This window comes from Phyllostomus hastatus, unplaced genomic scaffold, assembly GCF_019186645.2.
Source record: "Phyllostomus hastatus isolate PE091 unplaced genomic scaffold, TTU_PhHast_1.1 phas_scaffold_39, whole genome shotgun sequence".
Lineage (NCBI taxonomy): Eukaryota > Metazoa > Chordata > Mammalia > Chiroptera > Phyllostomidae > Phyllostomus > Phyllostomus hastatus.
In genome coordinates this window covers 13,996,220-14,013,803 of record NW_025334028.1, presented here as the reverse complement: position 1 = coordinate 14,013,803, position 17,584 = coordinate 13,996,220, and the positions used below count along the sequence as shown (strand labels likewise).

At 35.6% G+C, this 17,584-nt stretch overlaps 1 protein-coding gene across 1 annotated transcript in view; it reads right to left on the bottom strand.

Moving 5' to 3' along the window:
- The window catches only part of MMRN1 (multimerin 1), a 66,467-nt gene extending 49,325 nt beyond the window's left edge, over positions 1-17,142 (bottom strand). Inside the window, exon 1 of the mRNA XM_045819942.1 lies at positions 16,488-17,142. Within this exon, the coding sequence (XP_045675898.1) occupies positions 16,488-17,068 (581 nt within the window). The 5' untranslated portion in view covers positions 17,069-17,142. The remainder of the gene's footprint in view (positions 1-16,487) is intronic.
- Positions 17,143-17,584: the final 442 nt, after the last annotated feature.

Genomic DNA, 17,584 nt, shown 5'->3' with positions numbered 1-17,584 from the left:
CAATTCAATGGGGAAAGAATTTTGTCAACAAGTAATGGGATGACAAATGGATAGCTACATGCAGACAAATGAAGCTGGACCCATATCTCATACCAAATATACACATTAACTCAAAAAATGGATCAAAGACAAGTAAGAGCTAAAACTGTAAAGCTCTAAGAAGAAATCATGGACACACACAACAGTATGGTGATTGCCAGAGGCAAAGGGGATGGAAGGAGGGAGGTGAGAGTAAAGGGGGGTAAATGGTGATAGAAGGAAACTTGACTTGGGGTGGTGAACACATAATACAATACATAGACCATGTACTGTAGAATTGTATACCTGAAACCTACATAATTTTATTAACCAATGTCATCCCAATAAATTCAATAGCAAATAATGTCAGTGTTATAAGACAAGAGCCATAAATTCGTGCAGTCTGAAAACTAAGAGTCAAAATTATATTTATTTGCAGAAAAGATGAGCTTTATGAGGAAGACCATAATCTACAAACAAAACTACTGGAGGTAATAGGTAAAGTTAGCAAGGTTTTAAGATATAAGGCCAATATAAAAAAATCAACTCCTTTTTTAAGTAGTAACTAAAATACAAGAATATGTAAACCTGACAGATTTTTGTTTATGTGAAGACATCAGTAGCAATTTGAAAAAAGAGGCCATATATCTGGAGAAGATATTTAGCACATATGAAAGTATGTACCAAATTCCTATCAGTAATTAAGATAAAAACAAGAAAAAATAGAATAGAAAAATGGACAACCTATTTGAACACGCATTTTACACACGGAAATACCAATGGCCACAAAAAGCATAAAAATAAGACCAATTTTGTTAGTATCAAGAAAATTCAAATTAAGATTACTACAGAATAGTATGTCATACCTCAACATATGCAAACATTGAGAATTTGACAATCTCATTTGGTCAGAGGATATACAGAATTGAAATTTCTTATATACTATTGGTGAAAGTATAAAGTGGTACAACCCCTCTGAAAAAGCTATTTGTTTATATCATGTAAAAATAAACATACATACGCTTTTGACCCAGTGGTCACACTTCTAGATACATACTTACTACTGCACTTGTATACCTGTAATCATGTATCTGAATATAGCAGAAAACATTATCCATCATTAACAGAACTGAAAGTAACTCAAATGTTCATTTACCATAGAACAGAGAAAGACATTGTTATGCTTATTTAATGGATATTATTCACCAGTATAAAAGAATAAACTGTAGAATTACCCAATAACCCAAACTTATAACAAACTTTGGTGATACAAGCAAGTTACAGAGGAAATACAGTATGATGCTTTTTATATAAAGCTAAATAATAAAAGTTAATGATATATTGTTTAGTGGTATATGTGTAAATGGTAAAATTATATTTAACAATGCATCTACTTTGTATGTATCAAATATAACAGTTTACAATATGATTAAGAATAACAAATCCTATCTTATAGATTCAGCTGATTTTCTGTTCTGATCCCCATTTTTTATCAATTAAACCGTATCATTATCTATAACTTTCTCAAACCAATTTCTGAAAGTTTGGTTATATTTACTCATGAATGTTCATCCTGTTCAACATGTAAGGTGGTGTAGGAATATGATTTGACCTCATTCCAAAGAAGCTGAGGCAGCTTCTTTTGCAGCAAAGTCATTTGCCACAAAAATGTTATGATTGGACAAAAAAAGCCTTTATTAGAGCACCTGTGTTTTAGATGGTATTTTGGTGGAAGCCATGCAAAATGATGTATTTACAGATAGCCCACATCTTAAGAAAGTTTAAATTGAAAACATATATTAATGCTACACACAGAGTTGTAGGGAATGAAGAGGGAGTTAAATGTTAACTATTAAATATGTGCCAACACAGAGCACATTATTTGCTACTGCATAAAAATACTAAAAATAAATCATATAAGAAAGTAAATTGTCAGACATAAATGGATGAAACCTTGTGGTTTTGAGAGCATGGAAAATTTTTGTACTGTGCTTGTGATACATGACATAAGTTACTCCTCTAGCTCAAGGCAGACAGTAGAATATGCAGACACTACTTAGGAAAGAAGGAGCATCCTCATTCCTGGTTGCAATACCAGGTATTTTATCACCTGAAATATCCTATAATGAGTTAGAGAAAGTCCTCAACAACTATAGGTTGAATGAATAATTGGATATATACGGGGCTTTTATCCTCCTTTTCTAGTTCTATGACTATTTTTTGCATTGTGAATACATATCTTGATACATTTAATTTGTAGTTTTTTCTCTCATCTATGACTTAGATCCCCCTGCCCCGCAACCTGGGGATCAGAGATGATTTGCAGAACATAGTACTAAAGGAAGTGTTATGTGACTGAAATCAAACCACTACAAGTTCACATCAGTATGAGATGTATGTCTCTGATTCAGTAGAATGTAAGAAATCTACTCTGCTTAAAACTAAAAATAACAAATAAAATGATGCAAAAATCAACCTGACTGTTAAAGACCAAAGAGAAAACACACCAGGGTAGAGCCACTAAAGCTAGTAATCATCTGCTTTAGGATAGTTAGGCTTCTTAGAACCCAATGTTCTTTTACAAATAAAGCTGAATGTGTCATTCATCCCTCTAAGACAGGAAAATTGAGCAGCATCTATCTTACTGTGCAACATTCTTTTGAGTTAAAGGTTTAAAAATTCAGTTCCATAAAGACATGAAAAGACCCTTTGGCACATTTTGTTAAAGCGTGGTGGTACTTGCAAAAGTAATGGAAACAAATAACTGGGAAAAGCGAGAGATAAAAATAACAAAGATTTGAAAGTAAGAGACTACATAAAAAATAACTTCTTTTAAATAATTAGATTCTTGGTGCAAATCCACTGATTATCCCAATTACAGTGAGTGACTAACTTCCAGAGAAGCATAGTTAAACTGTATGTCACATGGACGTTGGCTGAATGACTGTGGGGGGTAAAATGTGAAGCAGGGAAATGAGCAGTACCGCTCTCCATACATATGCTTGGTTTTGAAAAAGAAATAGATGGATGTACACATACTGGCAGACAGGCAGACATATATACATTGCACACATACAGATAATGTGTGTGAGCATAAATAACAGGGTCATCTTCAGAGATCTTTTAAATCCTGAGTAGTAAAACAATCTCAATACTAAAACAGTAGAATAGGCAAAAAGCCCATCAGCAGATTGCTCGTGGTCCAGCAACCTTTGATCCAGTATAAATGGAAGAACTATCCACAGCCAAAGATCCCCTGGTGTGACTTGTAATTAGATTTATGCTATGATGCAATAAGCTCATTAAGGGATGTTAAACATGTAAATACAATTTTAAAATCAAAATATCCAAAGATAAAAGTTTAAAAATAGAAAAATACGCATGGTAAAATGGCAACAGGCAGTATAAAGACAAATGTAATGATCCAAATGAGAAATGTGCTTAAATCTAGAAATCCTTTGTAGCTTTCCAATCTGATTGTGGTGGATGGAGAGCAGTCACTTTAAAGTGGTTAGATTTCCATGGGGTTGTAACCCTCCAACAGCAGCCTGCAGTGGGGAGTCTCTGTAAGTGTAATAGCACTGTTGCTTCTGTGCAGCTGCATGTACTGAAAAAGGCTGTGTTGATTTCTTGGTTTTCCAAGTTAATAGGTAAAAAGTTTTTCCTAGGGCAGTGATTTTTCAACCTTTTGCATCTCATGGCACACATAAACTAATTACTAAAGTTGTGCAGCACACCAAAAAATACACTTTTTGGTGATCTGCCAAAAAACTAGGAACAGCTACTCTTGTGTTGGCTGTTGTCATTTTTTTTTTTTTATTGACAATCTAAGGGAAAATAGGCTAGTGCCTCTGACTGAATACTCAGGTACTGCATGTTTTAAAAATTCTTGCAGCACACTAGTTGAAAATTGCTGCTCTAGGGGAAAGCAGACATCTTTGGTTATTGACAAACTCGAGCTTGCAAAACACACAAAACAGAAGGTAGAAAAAGGATTCTTATCTGATTTATACTACTTGAAATCTTGTGGATAATGAACTAAGAGAGGGGTTATAAATACGTAATCTACTGTACTTTTGATTGACACGTTTTAGAAATCCCATCTTCCAGGGAGGTAGTGAAAAGATTAAATTTACAAGAAAATTTCATAAATTGGTCATTTGCCACATGAAGTGTACACTGATTTCACAATAGCTCAATCATATCCATTCTCATCTTTAGCACAGAGGAGACCAAAGCAACAAATAATTCATTTAAATAGTGGCCATAGCAAATACCTTCTTTCAGACAAAAAGACAATAATTTGCACTGTTCATTTATACTAGTCCTTAGAACTCAGACTGATAAACTGCTTGTCATCCTGTTGGTAAAAGGTTGAACATTTAAACTTTGATACTGACAGCCTGTGGCTTGAATTGACAGAATGTCATAAAAACACTAGGTTCTGAGGATACTCACTAGAAATCTCAGTAAACCACCAAAATTCCACCATAAACTAGCCAACGGTATGTAATTTTCTCTTGGAAATTGGATTTACAAAAGAAGTAAAAACTTATTAAAAACATGACCACCTTTGCTATATTCAGATCATGTTTATCTCACCATCATTGAATTTTGTGGGGATTTAATTGCTGTGTACAGAGGTTTAGCACAAAATTATGTGATACACTGAAATTTCATAATTTTGCTGTTAGTAATAGTCAGGTAGGTTTTTTTGTTGTTTGATGCATTTCCATGCCTTTATAGCTTTATAATAGCTTATGAGGAACATAAGATAAATTAGTGACAACATAAATTAATTATTCTTTTTTTTTAAATGTTTTTTTTAATTAAATAATTTATTTTTAGAGAGGGAAGGGAGGAAGGGGCGGAGAGAGAGAGAGAGAGAGAGATAGAGAGAGACATCAATGTGCGGTTGCTGGGGGTTCTGGCCTGCAACCCAGGAATGTACCCTGGCTGGGAATCGAACCTGGGACACTTTGGTTCCCAGCCCACGCTCAATCCACTGAGCTACGCCAGCCAGGATAAATTAATTATTCTTGAAGGATTAATTATTTTTCTATTTAAATTAAATTCCATGGGAAACTTAGTCCTTTCCCTTGGGCATTTATTAATTCATTAATGCATATATAATTGTTAGATTTGTAGCCAGCAGTTATCTTTAGGTACAAAGAAAAGAAATGGTTATTTCTTATAAAGATCTCACACCTTTTTAAGTCAGAGAGGCATGGCTGAGTGTTAAGTAAAGTCCGTGAGGCTGATAATATTGAAAAATTCAGAGAATTCAGTAGGATCTTTAACAAAGAGAATAGATGTATGTATCTTCCCAATTTTTTGCCTCAGAGACATGGTTCCATTTTGACTTCTTTCATAACATGATAAATTTGTCTTAACCAAAACTATGTGTGCGGGTGTTTGTGTGTATACATCAGGTCAATAAAAATTTCAGAAAATGATTTGAGAAGATAATTATAATCATTTATATTCAATTCATATGATGAAGCTTACCTCTCAGAAGAAATATATTCAAAATGTCTCTATAGTCTTAAGAAGTTACAAACATAAATATTTCCCAAATGTTATAAAATCTTTATAAGAATTTCAATTTAACTAAAAAGGGAAGACATTTATCAAAGTATTAATTTGAGATACTAGAATTTACATGTAGCTTACCAGTCATAAATGAGAAAGTAGTCCAAAGAAAATATATACAATATGAAATAATAAACATCAGAAATAAGTACCAATTTAATAAAAAGAATCTGGATATGTAAACAACACATCAATAAAGTATTAGATTTGTTTATATTCATTTTTGGCTAATGGTCTAAAAGCTAAGTTTCTACAAATACTAATCTCCTTAAGAAAATTAACTATTTGCAAACAAAAAAATCATGTTTGGAATTTATTTTACTTTAGTGTTAAGTCTCCTTATACAGTCTGTCTTTTTCCAAAATGCTACATAATATTTCTTTTAAATCACATAAATAAATATTTGAAATAAATTAGTTTTATAAAAGAATCATGTTAATAAATATTTGAAACATTTTGAAAGGCAATCATGCAAAGCTCAGACCATGGGAAATGTTGATACTTTAATTTGCTGGTTAATTAAGGTTTTAAGAAGAAACCTCTTTTTATACACCATGTTTTGCAATTAAAGTCTTTTGTCAGCCCTCATTAATTAATCTTCCATAGTAGGCACAGTGTGATGAATATAATTGTGTTTTTCAAGATAGATGACTGTTCAGTGCCTCAGAATCACAAATTCTTGTGCATGTACCATATTCTCTGTAGAACTGTAGGAGAATGAGCTGAACGTATCCCCATCCCAGGGTGTACATAAAGCTTTCTTTTTGGATCCAACCTATTTTCCAAGTTAAAGCCAATAATAGCACATTTTAAGAGGTACATGAAATTAGATATGTACAACATATACACAGGGAACAATTTTTAAAGTTACTTCAATACAATCTTTCTCACAAATTTGTCTTATTTCACCTAGTTTCTTCCTTCCTTCCTTCCTTCCTTCCTTCCTTCCTTCCTTCCTTCCTTCCTTCCTTCCTTCCTTTCTTTCTTTCTTTCTTTCTCTCTCTCTTTCTTTCTCTCTCTCTCTCTCTCTATTTCTTTTTTTGTTTCTTTCCCACACATTGTGACTTGCACATATTCAGGGACAAAAGTAAATTGTTTGCTCCAGCAGGTGTCGGGCTTTCCCAGTGTGCAGACCATGAAGTTTCCAGAAAGGCAGGCTAACAAGAGGCTGTGATGCTTACTTCTGTACATAATCCATTTTTTTCCTGAAAATGGACTCTTTCAGCATTTTCCCCTAAATTATACATTTTTAAATAATATTTTCATATTAAAAAATAAGGTATGGAAATATAAAAATTCCTCATTTCATTACCTGGACTAAATATTTGTGCAACTCTAGCATGTTTAATACAATATGTACTTACATATTCAGTAGTCATTTATTGAGCAGAAGTATCAAAGGAGTAAAATAAAAGGGAACTGAAAAAATTGAGATACGTAATATACTCTATTAAGTATTAGTTTTCACTACAGTAATACAAGGGATGCATTTATTTCCCAAGGAGATTTAAAAAAGACTCTTTAATGGTATGGTTCTCTTCAGAATTTTAGAACATGGGAGAATATCCCCCTTTGGATGCCGGTAGGCCTGACAATAACTTTGCAAGCTGCACCTGCTATAGATCAAATATTTGTGCCCCCATCCAGTTCATATGTTGAGATTTAAATGCCCAGTGTGATAGTGTTTAGAAATGGGTGCTTGGGCATGATTCGGTCATGAGAGCACTCCCACGTGATGGGATAAATGCCCTTATAAAAGAAAGCCTAGAGATTCCCCTCACCTCTTCTGCCATAAGAGATTAGAAAAGCTTAGAACCTGGAGAAGGCCCTCACCTCTCCATGTTAGCAACCTGATCTCAGACTTCCAGGTTCCAGAACTGTGAGGAATAAATTTCTGTTGTTCACAAGCCACCCAGTCTGTATTATTTTGTTACAGCAGCCTGAATGAACTAAGACAACAGAAAAATTTTATTGATCACATTTTTATATCTAAAATCTACTCATAATTCACAGAAATAAGCAGAAAAGTGCATATTCTGAAAGAAGAATTAATTTAAGGTTTTTATAATTTCCAAGCATTAATTTTAAAAGTCTGATATTTAAATTTTTCCATTTACATATAGTCTAACAAAGACTCATAGAACTTATAATTTTACATATTATATTAGAAGTCATAGTTCATTTAATTTAAGCCATTACTTGTACATACAGCAAAATATGTAGCTTGTAGAAAAAGAATAAACAAATGAAATTTTAAAAGAAACCAAATTACTAAACTCAGCAAATAAAATATTTATGTTGTTTCTTAGCTAACTTTTATTTTTCTTCTGGCCCTTTTCATTAACTTTTTACCATATTTATGAAGATTCTGTATATAAAATTAAAAATTGGAAACCTCTCTAGGCTAGCCCTGGCTTTTGCCCTATCTCGCTTCTCCCTTTTATTAAAAAGGAAAACAAAAAGAAAAGCAAAACAATAACACCTCCTCAGGAGTGTGCAGATTTCTATATTGCCCAGATTTGTAGCTCTGGTTGATCCCTACCCTAAACTCCAAATCCATCCAGAGTTTTTTTGAGCTCTTTCTGTGTGACTGGCAATGCTGTAAGCAGTGATAGAATAGCAAATAAGGAAAGTAAGGTTCCTATTTTCAGGAAATGTATGTTTTGCTGTTGAAAGACATAAAATACACAACTGTTTATATAAATAGACCTAATAATTCCAAATGCTTTTATGAAGAAAAATAAGGAGGATGAGATAAGGATGGCAACTTCACATTGACTAGTCAGAGGAGGGTCTGAAGAGGGACATCCAAGTTGCAATTTCACGAGGAAATGAAGTCCCTCATTCTAAATGCTGAAGGAAGAGCATTCTAGCAAGAGCAAAAAGAAAGTTTCCTTGAGATGCGTGTTAACTTGACCTGTCCAGAAACTCAAAAGAAGGCTAGTGTGGCTGGAGGAAGTGAAGCAGAGTGAGCTTGGATGGTAATGGGAGAGATCATAAAGATAAGCAGACTCGTGTCAAGTGACACAAGTGGGCCATGGTGAGGATTCAGCCTTTTATTTTAAATGTAATAGAAAGCTACTGAGTGATTTTGAGCATGTGAGTAAAATACAATATTCCACAGATTTTAAGACACACATCTCTGAAATAAAAAATATATCTTGAAATCAATGGTATTTTTCAGTATCCATTAATTTCATTTACATTTTGATTTTTAATATGGAAAAAAGTGATATATAGTAAAAAATCCCTAAGTCTAAGAGATAATAAATCTAAAAATTCTAAAAAATAATGATGACATACTTCCCTTTCTTATTAGCATGTAATATAACATGTCACAATAGATAAGTCTGGCCCTGGCCAAGTGGCTCAGTTGGTTGGAGCATCATCCTATATACCAAAAGGTTGCAGGTTCAATTTCAATCACAGCATATACCTAGGTTGAGGGTTCTATCCCCAGTCTGAGTATATACTGGAGGCAACTGATCAATGATTCTCTCTTATATCAATGTGTGTGTGTGTCTCTCTCTCTCTCAAATCAATAAATATATCCTCAGGTGGGGATTAAAAAATTAGATAAGTCCTACATCCAATGAAATGCATTAATAAAATGATTTAAAAGTTTAAACACCTTAAATTTAACAAATGTCATATGTCAAACCTATTCAATAAAAAAATTAAAAGATCTCTTAATTGGGTGGAGCATGGTAAGAGAGGGTTCTTACAGAAGGTAAGAGTAGACATGTGGACAAGTTGGGAGACTAGTGGAAAATAAGGGAGGCTAGGAATAGGATGGTGTGATGAAGGTGGAGAACAGCTGAGGAATCTGGAATATACTGGAAAGGGCATCAAGAATAATTCCTGATGAAACACATCAAGGCTGGGAGGGAAAGAAAAATGTCAAGAATACATCCAAGGTTTCTAGTTATGAAACTAGCCATTCACTGAGATGGGGAAGATTCAAATCCAAGTTATGTGTGTGCAGGGGTTGGGGTTGTAAGAGAAGTTAAGTAAGCAGCTGATGTGTACCGATATCTCATTTTACCTCTTATCCTCTCAAGGAAGGCTTACTTACCTCCAGTGTAGGCCATGCACCTTGTTACATATTCTCATGAGCTTCATTCAACATCAGCATTTGTTATTACTGTTTTTCCTCCCCATGTCCTTCCTACTGGTCTGTAGATTCCATGAGAACAGAACACTGGGAGTTTTTGTTCACTGTTCTACCTTTAGCACAAGCACAGTTCTGGGACAGATTAGGTCCTCAGCAAATACTAGTTCAATGCATAAATGCATTAATCCTAAATTCTTCTTTTAATCATGGTTAGTCAAAGTGTTTGATCACTGACAAAAACCCTGCTAGACAGAAAACCACATCTAAGGTGTAGCCAGGAGTCACTCCAATGACTCCTAAGTCATTCCTAGCTAAGACTCCTGGCTAAGATGAGAAAGAATACAAGATGAGCCAAAATATTCCCCCCAAAAAACCTATAGAAAAAAGTATTTATTTAGAATCATTATAAAATTTTAAGAGCAGTAGGGAAAAAATATGTTATTTTCTAAATCTCAAATTATCTCAAATGAGTTAACTCAAATTAACCAAGCTTTATCTTAGAGAAATAAAAATATTTCTTTTGGAAGGATTACTCTTTATATTCACATATTGATCCATAAATTTTATATTCAGTTTGTTAAATATTGTGTGCCTATAAGCCAGAGACTGCGCTGGCACTGGAAATATGTCCCTGTACTCAAGAAGATCACAGGTTTATTATAATACACTTTTGTAGTGCAGTCACAGAAGAATTCAAAGAGAGCTATATGAACAGTTAGAAGAGTCACCTAACAGCCTGAGAAGGCTCCTCAAAGTATTACTATAAGGTGTAAAAATGTAGGTGCTGGGAGAAGAAGACCAAAGAGGGAACAAAAGTAGGTCTAATAAACATCATATTGTGAACCAGAGAACTACAAATTTTAATGACCACAGAAGATGAGGCTGAGGAGGTAAGCAGGAACCAGAAAAGGATGGCCCTGTGTGACTAACAGGGTAAGAAATCTGGCCTTTATTCTGGAGGCAAAAAAATACCTTCTAAAGGCTCATAAGCAGGGAAATAAACTAGTCATCTTATTTTTCCAGTTGGGTTAAAATACTGTACTTGCTAAAGGAATATAATATAGGAATTGTGAGCTATGTCTCTTAAACCAGCTAGCCTGGATTTGAATCTTTGCCTGAAATGGACTAAGTGATCTTAGTTAAGTTACTTAACCTCTCTATAAAGAAGTATGTGGCTGCTGTGGCTTAGTGCATTGAACATGGGCCTGTGAGCCAAAAGGTCTCCATTTCAATTTCCAGTCAGAGTACCTGTATACATGTAGTCTGTACATGTTCTGTTCTGAACATGTTCTGTACTGTACTCTGAACATGTACATGTTCTGTACATATTCTGTACATGTTCTGAAAAAAATTTAAAAAATTCAGAGCAGAACTAGGAACAAATTCCATAAAGTGGTTGCTTTTAGTATTATTATTTGCTAATCAAATGAAAATATGAAGCCTTTTGACCTTAAAAGGCTTCTTTGCATCAACACTGTGTCCATAAAAAAGACTGAAGCTTTCTATAATATTATTATTAATTGCATGTTCTAATTAGCAAGAAGTCTTGAAGACTTGAACCTCATGGAAAGGATTACCAAAAGAAAACCTCAGGCTTGCCCTGGCTGGTGTAGCTCAATGGATTGAGTGCCAGCCTGTGAACCAAAGGGTCACTGGTTGATTCCCAGTCAGGGCACATGCCTGGGTTGCAGGCCAGGTCCCCAGTAGTGGGTACATGAGAGGCAACCACACATCGATGTTTCTCTCCCTCTCTTTCTCCCTCCCTTCCCCTCTGTCTAAAAATGAAAGAGAGAGAGAGAGAGAGAGAGAGAGAGAGAGAGAGAGAGAGAGAGAGAGAGAGAGAAGAAAGAAAGAAAGAAAGAAAGAAAGAAAGAAAGAAAGAAAGAAAGAAAGAAAGAAAGAAAGAAAGAAAGAAAGAAAGAAAGAAAGAAATCCCAGGCTCTTCAGCACCTCAGGCTATAGAATCTCTCAGTAGAGTTGGTACTTTTCTCTAGAAATAATTTAATATTATTTTCATGGGAAAATCCATGGAATAAAGTGTAGTTTAGTAGGTTCCATCTTTAGTAACTTGTTTCCTCTTAACACTACATTTTAAAAAATGTGATTTATATGTTGGTGCTTACTTTTTATATAACATATTCCTTGAAAACAGAAATTATTCCTATTTTTAAAACTCTGTATCCCCAGAGATTAGCATAGTGTTAGGCATATAGTAAGCAATGTATAAAGAATGATCAAATAAATAAGGTTTCTCTTCAAAATTTTAAAAGTGAGGTTTTTGAATTAAATGACTAGAATTTACTTAATACTAGAATTATTTAGATAAAATCAAAGGCATGGATACATGGAACAGACTGACAGATCTTAGAGAGGAGAGGATGGGGAGACTAGAAGAGATTAGCCAAAGGGCATATATGCATATATGCATAGCCCATGGAAGCAAATGACAATGCAGTGAAAGCTGAGGAGGGTGGAGGGACTGGAACTGAGGTGGAGGGGGGCAAAAGGAGATGAAATGGGGGACGTCTGTAATGGTGTCAACAAGAAAAAAGGAAATCAAAATAAAAAAACTAGCATTATTTTAAGTATCAATTATTAGGTTTAACTATGAAACAACTATATGCAACTTTCTATAGGCTATGTAAATTTTAATATTTCAATCTGAATCATCTTCTCTTGATTATATTTCTTATTCAATTGAAAAATCCCTTGAAGACAACATCCCTAAAATTTTTTCAATAATTTCTTGAGTACCTAAGAGTTCTATATGATTGGTTTAAAATATTATATTATAGAGTTTAACAAAATATGGTTAATAGCAATAATCATGTAAGTGACTTAGAAAAAGCTCTCCATAAGTGACATTATTATTTAATAGATCACACTCACTCATCACTAAACATGAGAAAGTTTAATTTATATCTATTAAAATGTCTATTATAGACAAAAACTACTCACCCAAGTTGAACATTTTGTAATTTGTAGCATTTGTTTCACAGTAAATTGGGATTTTTCCAAATTCCACCAACTACCAGTATATGTTTTGGGTTAAAATTTACTTAAATATTTTTAAATTTTCTATAACCACTGAAATACAATGAATGAAAAATACATAAATATGAATCAATTGGCTTGTATTTTCTCCCAGTGTTTCTTCACCATTAGATCAACAGCAGCTTGGACACAATGTCTTTCACATAGCAGGTGTAAACTACTGTGATTAGTTTGAATTATGTGTTATAGTTAATAAGGGATTTAACTAAAACTCCTAAAGCATTTTTTGATATCATAAAATTATTATAGGTAAAAGGTATTTGAAAGGTTAGTTTCATAACACTAAACTTTTAGTATTCTAAATACACAGATAAATTAGATGAATAATAAAAGTAAAATATTGACCTGCATTTTTCACAGTTTTTTTGGGGGGGGTCCTTTTGAAAGTCTTTAATTATACTCTTTTAAGTTTTGTTTTATAAATTCACTTCAATAATTTAATTCATTGCTCTAACTTCAAATTGAAATCAATTGAAAAACTGGCTTTTCTATCCCTCGCATTCATGATGATGTCATAACTCAATATAACAGCACTAGTAAAATAGGATTTGTTGAGCATCTCTCTCTGAGAGGAATGCATCTAAGCATGGTTTATCAATTTGAATCTTGCATGATTAGCCTGCAAAGTTATATTTTTTTACTTGTACTCCTGATACCACACCTGTATTTTCCATATGAAGAAACTGAAGTTCAGGAAGATCAATTGACTTGCTCAAAGTCATGGGTCTAGATAGTACTAGAGCCAGGGTTCAACCCAGGAGTACATAGCTTGATTTTGATAACAGTATATTTTCCACAATACCAGGTTGTTTCAATTTTTATATCTGTTTACATCCCAACCATATTGATATTTTTTCTTTCATGTTGTGGGTATAGTTCTGAGCAAATCAATATACCCTTGAGTTGAACTAACTACACTAACAGTCACTGTGCTGTTACATTCTTTGTTAGTAACTATCCCAACTAAAAGCACCTCTGCAAGTGACTGACAACTTCAATTAACATAGGATTGCTGACTTCCAGTTAAGATGGTGGCAAGGTAAACATGGCTTGCCTCCTCGCACAACCACATCAAAATTACAACTAAATTACAGGACAAACATCACTCAGAACTGGCAGAAAATGAGTTGAATGGAAGTCTGACAACTATGGAATTAAAGAAACCACATTCATCCAGACTGGTAGGAGGGGCAGAGACACAGAACAGGCTGGTCCCACATACATATGTGGTAGATGAAAATTCGAAAGGGATATCTCAGGAGCAAGAAATCCCAGCCCCATACCAGGTCCCCATCCCAGGGTACCAGTGCCAGGAAAATAAGTCCTCGTATCTTCTAGCTGCAAAATCCAGCAGGGATTGAGCCACTGGAAGAAACTTCTGGAGTCTCTAGCAGTTCCTTTTAAAGAACCCATACACAAACTTACTCAGACTCACAGCCTTTGAGCTCCAGCATGGGGTAGCAGCTTGAAAGGTACTAGTGGCATTCAGGAAATGCCTGGCATCAAGGTGGGAGCCAGAGTCAGCTCTCTCTGAGACAGAAATGTGGGCAGAGCCAAGAGCTAGCAGACAGATGCCATGTCTGAGACTCAATCCCACCCAATTTACATCTGTTAACATTTGCTTTTCCATATGAATGGCTGGTCTTGGCTCAAGCTTCACAACTTCCTAAACCCTTTCAAACAAATAACAGCTGGCTTCAATGAGCCTCCAAATACTGTACCTCTTGCTAAGTGGCCCAAGGCACAACACTAGCAGCAGCCAGCCTAGATTTACAGCTTGGATTCACCTGGGAATCTCCAAGCCCAGCACAAGTAGCAGCTATCTCAGATGGCCTAATACCTCAGGCAGGGTGACCCCAGGCAAAACACAGGTGGGCTGACCTTGGCCTGCACCACATGGGAAATGCCAGAGCCTGTGTACCCAGTGGACAGCTACAGAACATGTCAGAGCACCACCATCCCTCCCCCGTACAGCTGATCCTCCACAGAGGGTAGAGGTTGGTGGTCAGTGGTCACATCAATCCTTGCAACAGACTGGCCTGGGGAAATCCCTCCCATAGACCTGCCAACAGCAATGAAGGCTCAACTACAAGAAGAGGTTGTACTCAGACCACACAAAGGGCACACCTGGAGAAGCCAGCTTGAGTGATAAGAGAGCCTGTGCCGCTGGGCCTTTTAAGACACCTACTACATTAGGCCACTCTACCAAGACAGGGCATCATAGCAGCTCTACCTAATACATAGAAACAAACACAGGGATCTGCCAAAATAAGGAGACAAAGAAACATGTCCCACATGAAAGAACAGATCAAAACTCTAGAAAAAGAACTAAACAAAATGGAAATGAGCAATCTATAAGATGCAGAATTTAAAATATTGGTTGTTAAGAAGGCTCGAGGATCTTAGTGAGGACCAAAACAGCAAAAAAGATCCAGTCAGAAATGAAGGATACACTGATTGAAATAAAGAACAATTTATACAACAGTAGAGTGAATAAACTCAAGAATCAAATGTATGATTTGGAACTTAAAAAAGCAGAACACAACCAATCAGAACAACAACAAAAAAGAATCCCCCCAAATTAGGATAGTATAAGGAGCCTCTGGAACAACTAAGTATTCCAACATTTGCATCATTGGGGTCCCAGAAGGAGAAGAGAATAAGCAGGATATTGAAAATCTATTTGAAAAAGTATTGAAAGAAAGTATCCCTAAATTGGTGAAGGAAATAGACATGCAAGTCCAAGAAGCAGAGAGAGTCCCAAACATGATGGATGTAAAGAGGCCCCCTCCAAGACACATCATAATTAAAATGCCAAAAGTTAAACAGAGAATCTTCAAAGGAGCAAGAGAAAAGAAGTTAGGTACCTGCAGGGGACTCCCCATAAGGCTGTCAGCTGGCTTCTCAAAAGAAACTTTGCAGGCTAGACGGGATTGGCAAGAAATATTTAAAGTCATGAAAAGCAGGGACCTACAGTGAAGATTGCCTTACCCTGCAAAACTATCATTTAAAATAGAAGGGCAGGTAAAGAGCTCCCCAAAGAAGAAAAAAAGTAAAGGAGTTCATCATCACTTAACCATTATTATATGAAATGTTAAAGGAACTTATTTAAGAAAATAATATCAAAACTACAAGGAATAAAATTTCAATAAATACATACTTGTCAAAAGTTGAATCTAAAAAACAAACTAAGCAAATAAGAAGAACAGAGACAGAATCATGGATATGGAGAGCATTTTGATGGTGGCCAGATGGGAGGGGGATGTAGGGGAACGGGTGAAGAGGTGAGGGGATTAATAAATACATATATATATATAGATAGATAGTTACAGAATAGCCAGGAGATATAAAGTACAGTATAGGTTATGGGGTAGCCAAAGAAGTTATATGCATGCCCATGGACATGAACAGTGGTGGGGAATTGCCTGAGGGAATGGGGGTGCTGGGTGGAGGGAGACAAAGGGGGAAAATTGTGATAGCTGTAATGGCAAAATCAATAAAATATAATAAAAAATAAAAATAGAATTGCTGCATTTTGTTTGTTCATCTCTTCCCCATTACATAAGATAACCTTATCTTCACTGAAATATGGTTTAATTTCACCCTGAACATAAAAATCATTTTCTGGGAATGAGATAGTTTAACTGTTAGCTTGTAATCTTATAGATCTTATAGTTAGGGAGAAAGAGAAGAAAAGAATGTTTCTTACTTTCCTCTAGTCGTTTCAAAGCTTGACTTTTGATAGTTGGTTCTCTGGCTTTCACTGGTATCACCTCTGTTGAGATACGTTCCCTGAGGGGATTGATTTCCCAAACTGCCAACTGAGTTTGGAGAAATCACTTGTTGATTCGACTTTCTGGCAAAGCTCTGAAGAAACTTCAGTGTGGAGTTGGAAAGAACCGCTGACTGTGCTCCCGGACTGAATTTGATGCTAGATTTGGGTTGAGATGGTAGAGTTTGCAGTTTTAACTCCCTTTCTGTCCTCTGTGTGGATGTGAGGGCTGGGCTTCTCATACTCTCTGGAGAGGCTCTTGTCTCTGAGGGAAACAGTGCTGATTGTAGAAGACCCTCTTCGGTGGTTCTTTCCTCAGTGGCCATCTCAGCTGACATGATCTGAGTGGTTGGAAGCATTTGGAGACTTTGTGTTTCATTTAAAGGAGCTGAAGCAGAGGTCATGTTCTTCTGAGAGTTTTCACCCTCAGATGTAGTCCAAGCCTGTGTAGTGTCACTAAGCCCAAAGCCCCCACTCCATATACTAGAAAGCAGGACAAATAGCCTTGCTCCCTTCATCTCAGTAGTTTGAAGCAAGAAAATTCATGTAAAATTGGGGATTTAAGTCCTTCTAGCCTTTTCAACAGCTGCTTCCACACTGAATATGCTAAGACAGAGCTCTGCCAATGAGATGTGTAGAGGAAACAGGTTTCTGTGTTTTGCAGTGGACTCAGGAAGTCTGATTTCCTGTTACTGTAGGTTTGTTGTGATCTGTGACCTCTGGTAGGATGGATCTATGGAAGCACTGACGGGTCTCTGACGAGGCTAAGGATAAATGAGAAAACACAAGCGATTGTTATCAGGAAAACCCATGAGAAAAACATAAAGTAAGTTTGCTTCCCTAGGTACACTCATGTTTCATATGTTGCTGATTTGGAAAAGGAACTTCATGTTGATGATGGGGAGTATGGAATTTGTTTGGATGAACTGAATGAAAGAGTTTAACATTTTGTTCTGTTACACAAGGAAATTGAGAAAAAAAATTGTGACACTTCTTTTCCACTGTGCCCCACCAACAGAGCCACATTGTATTCA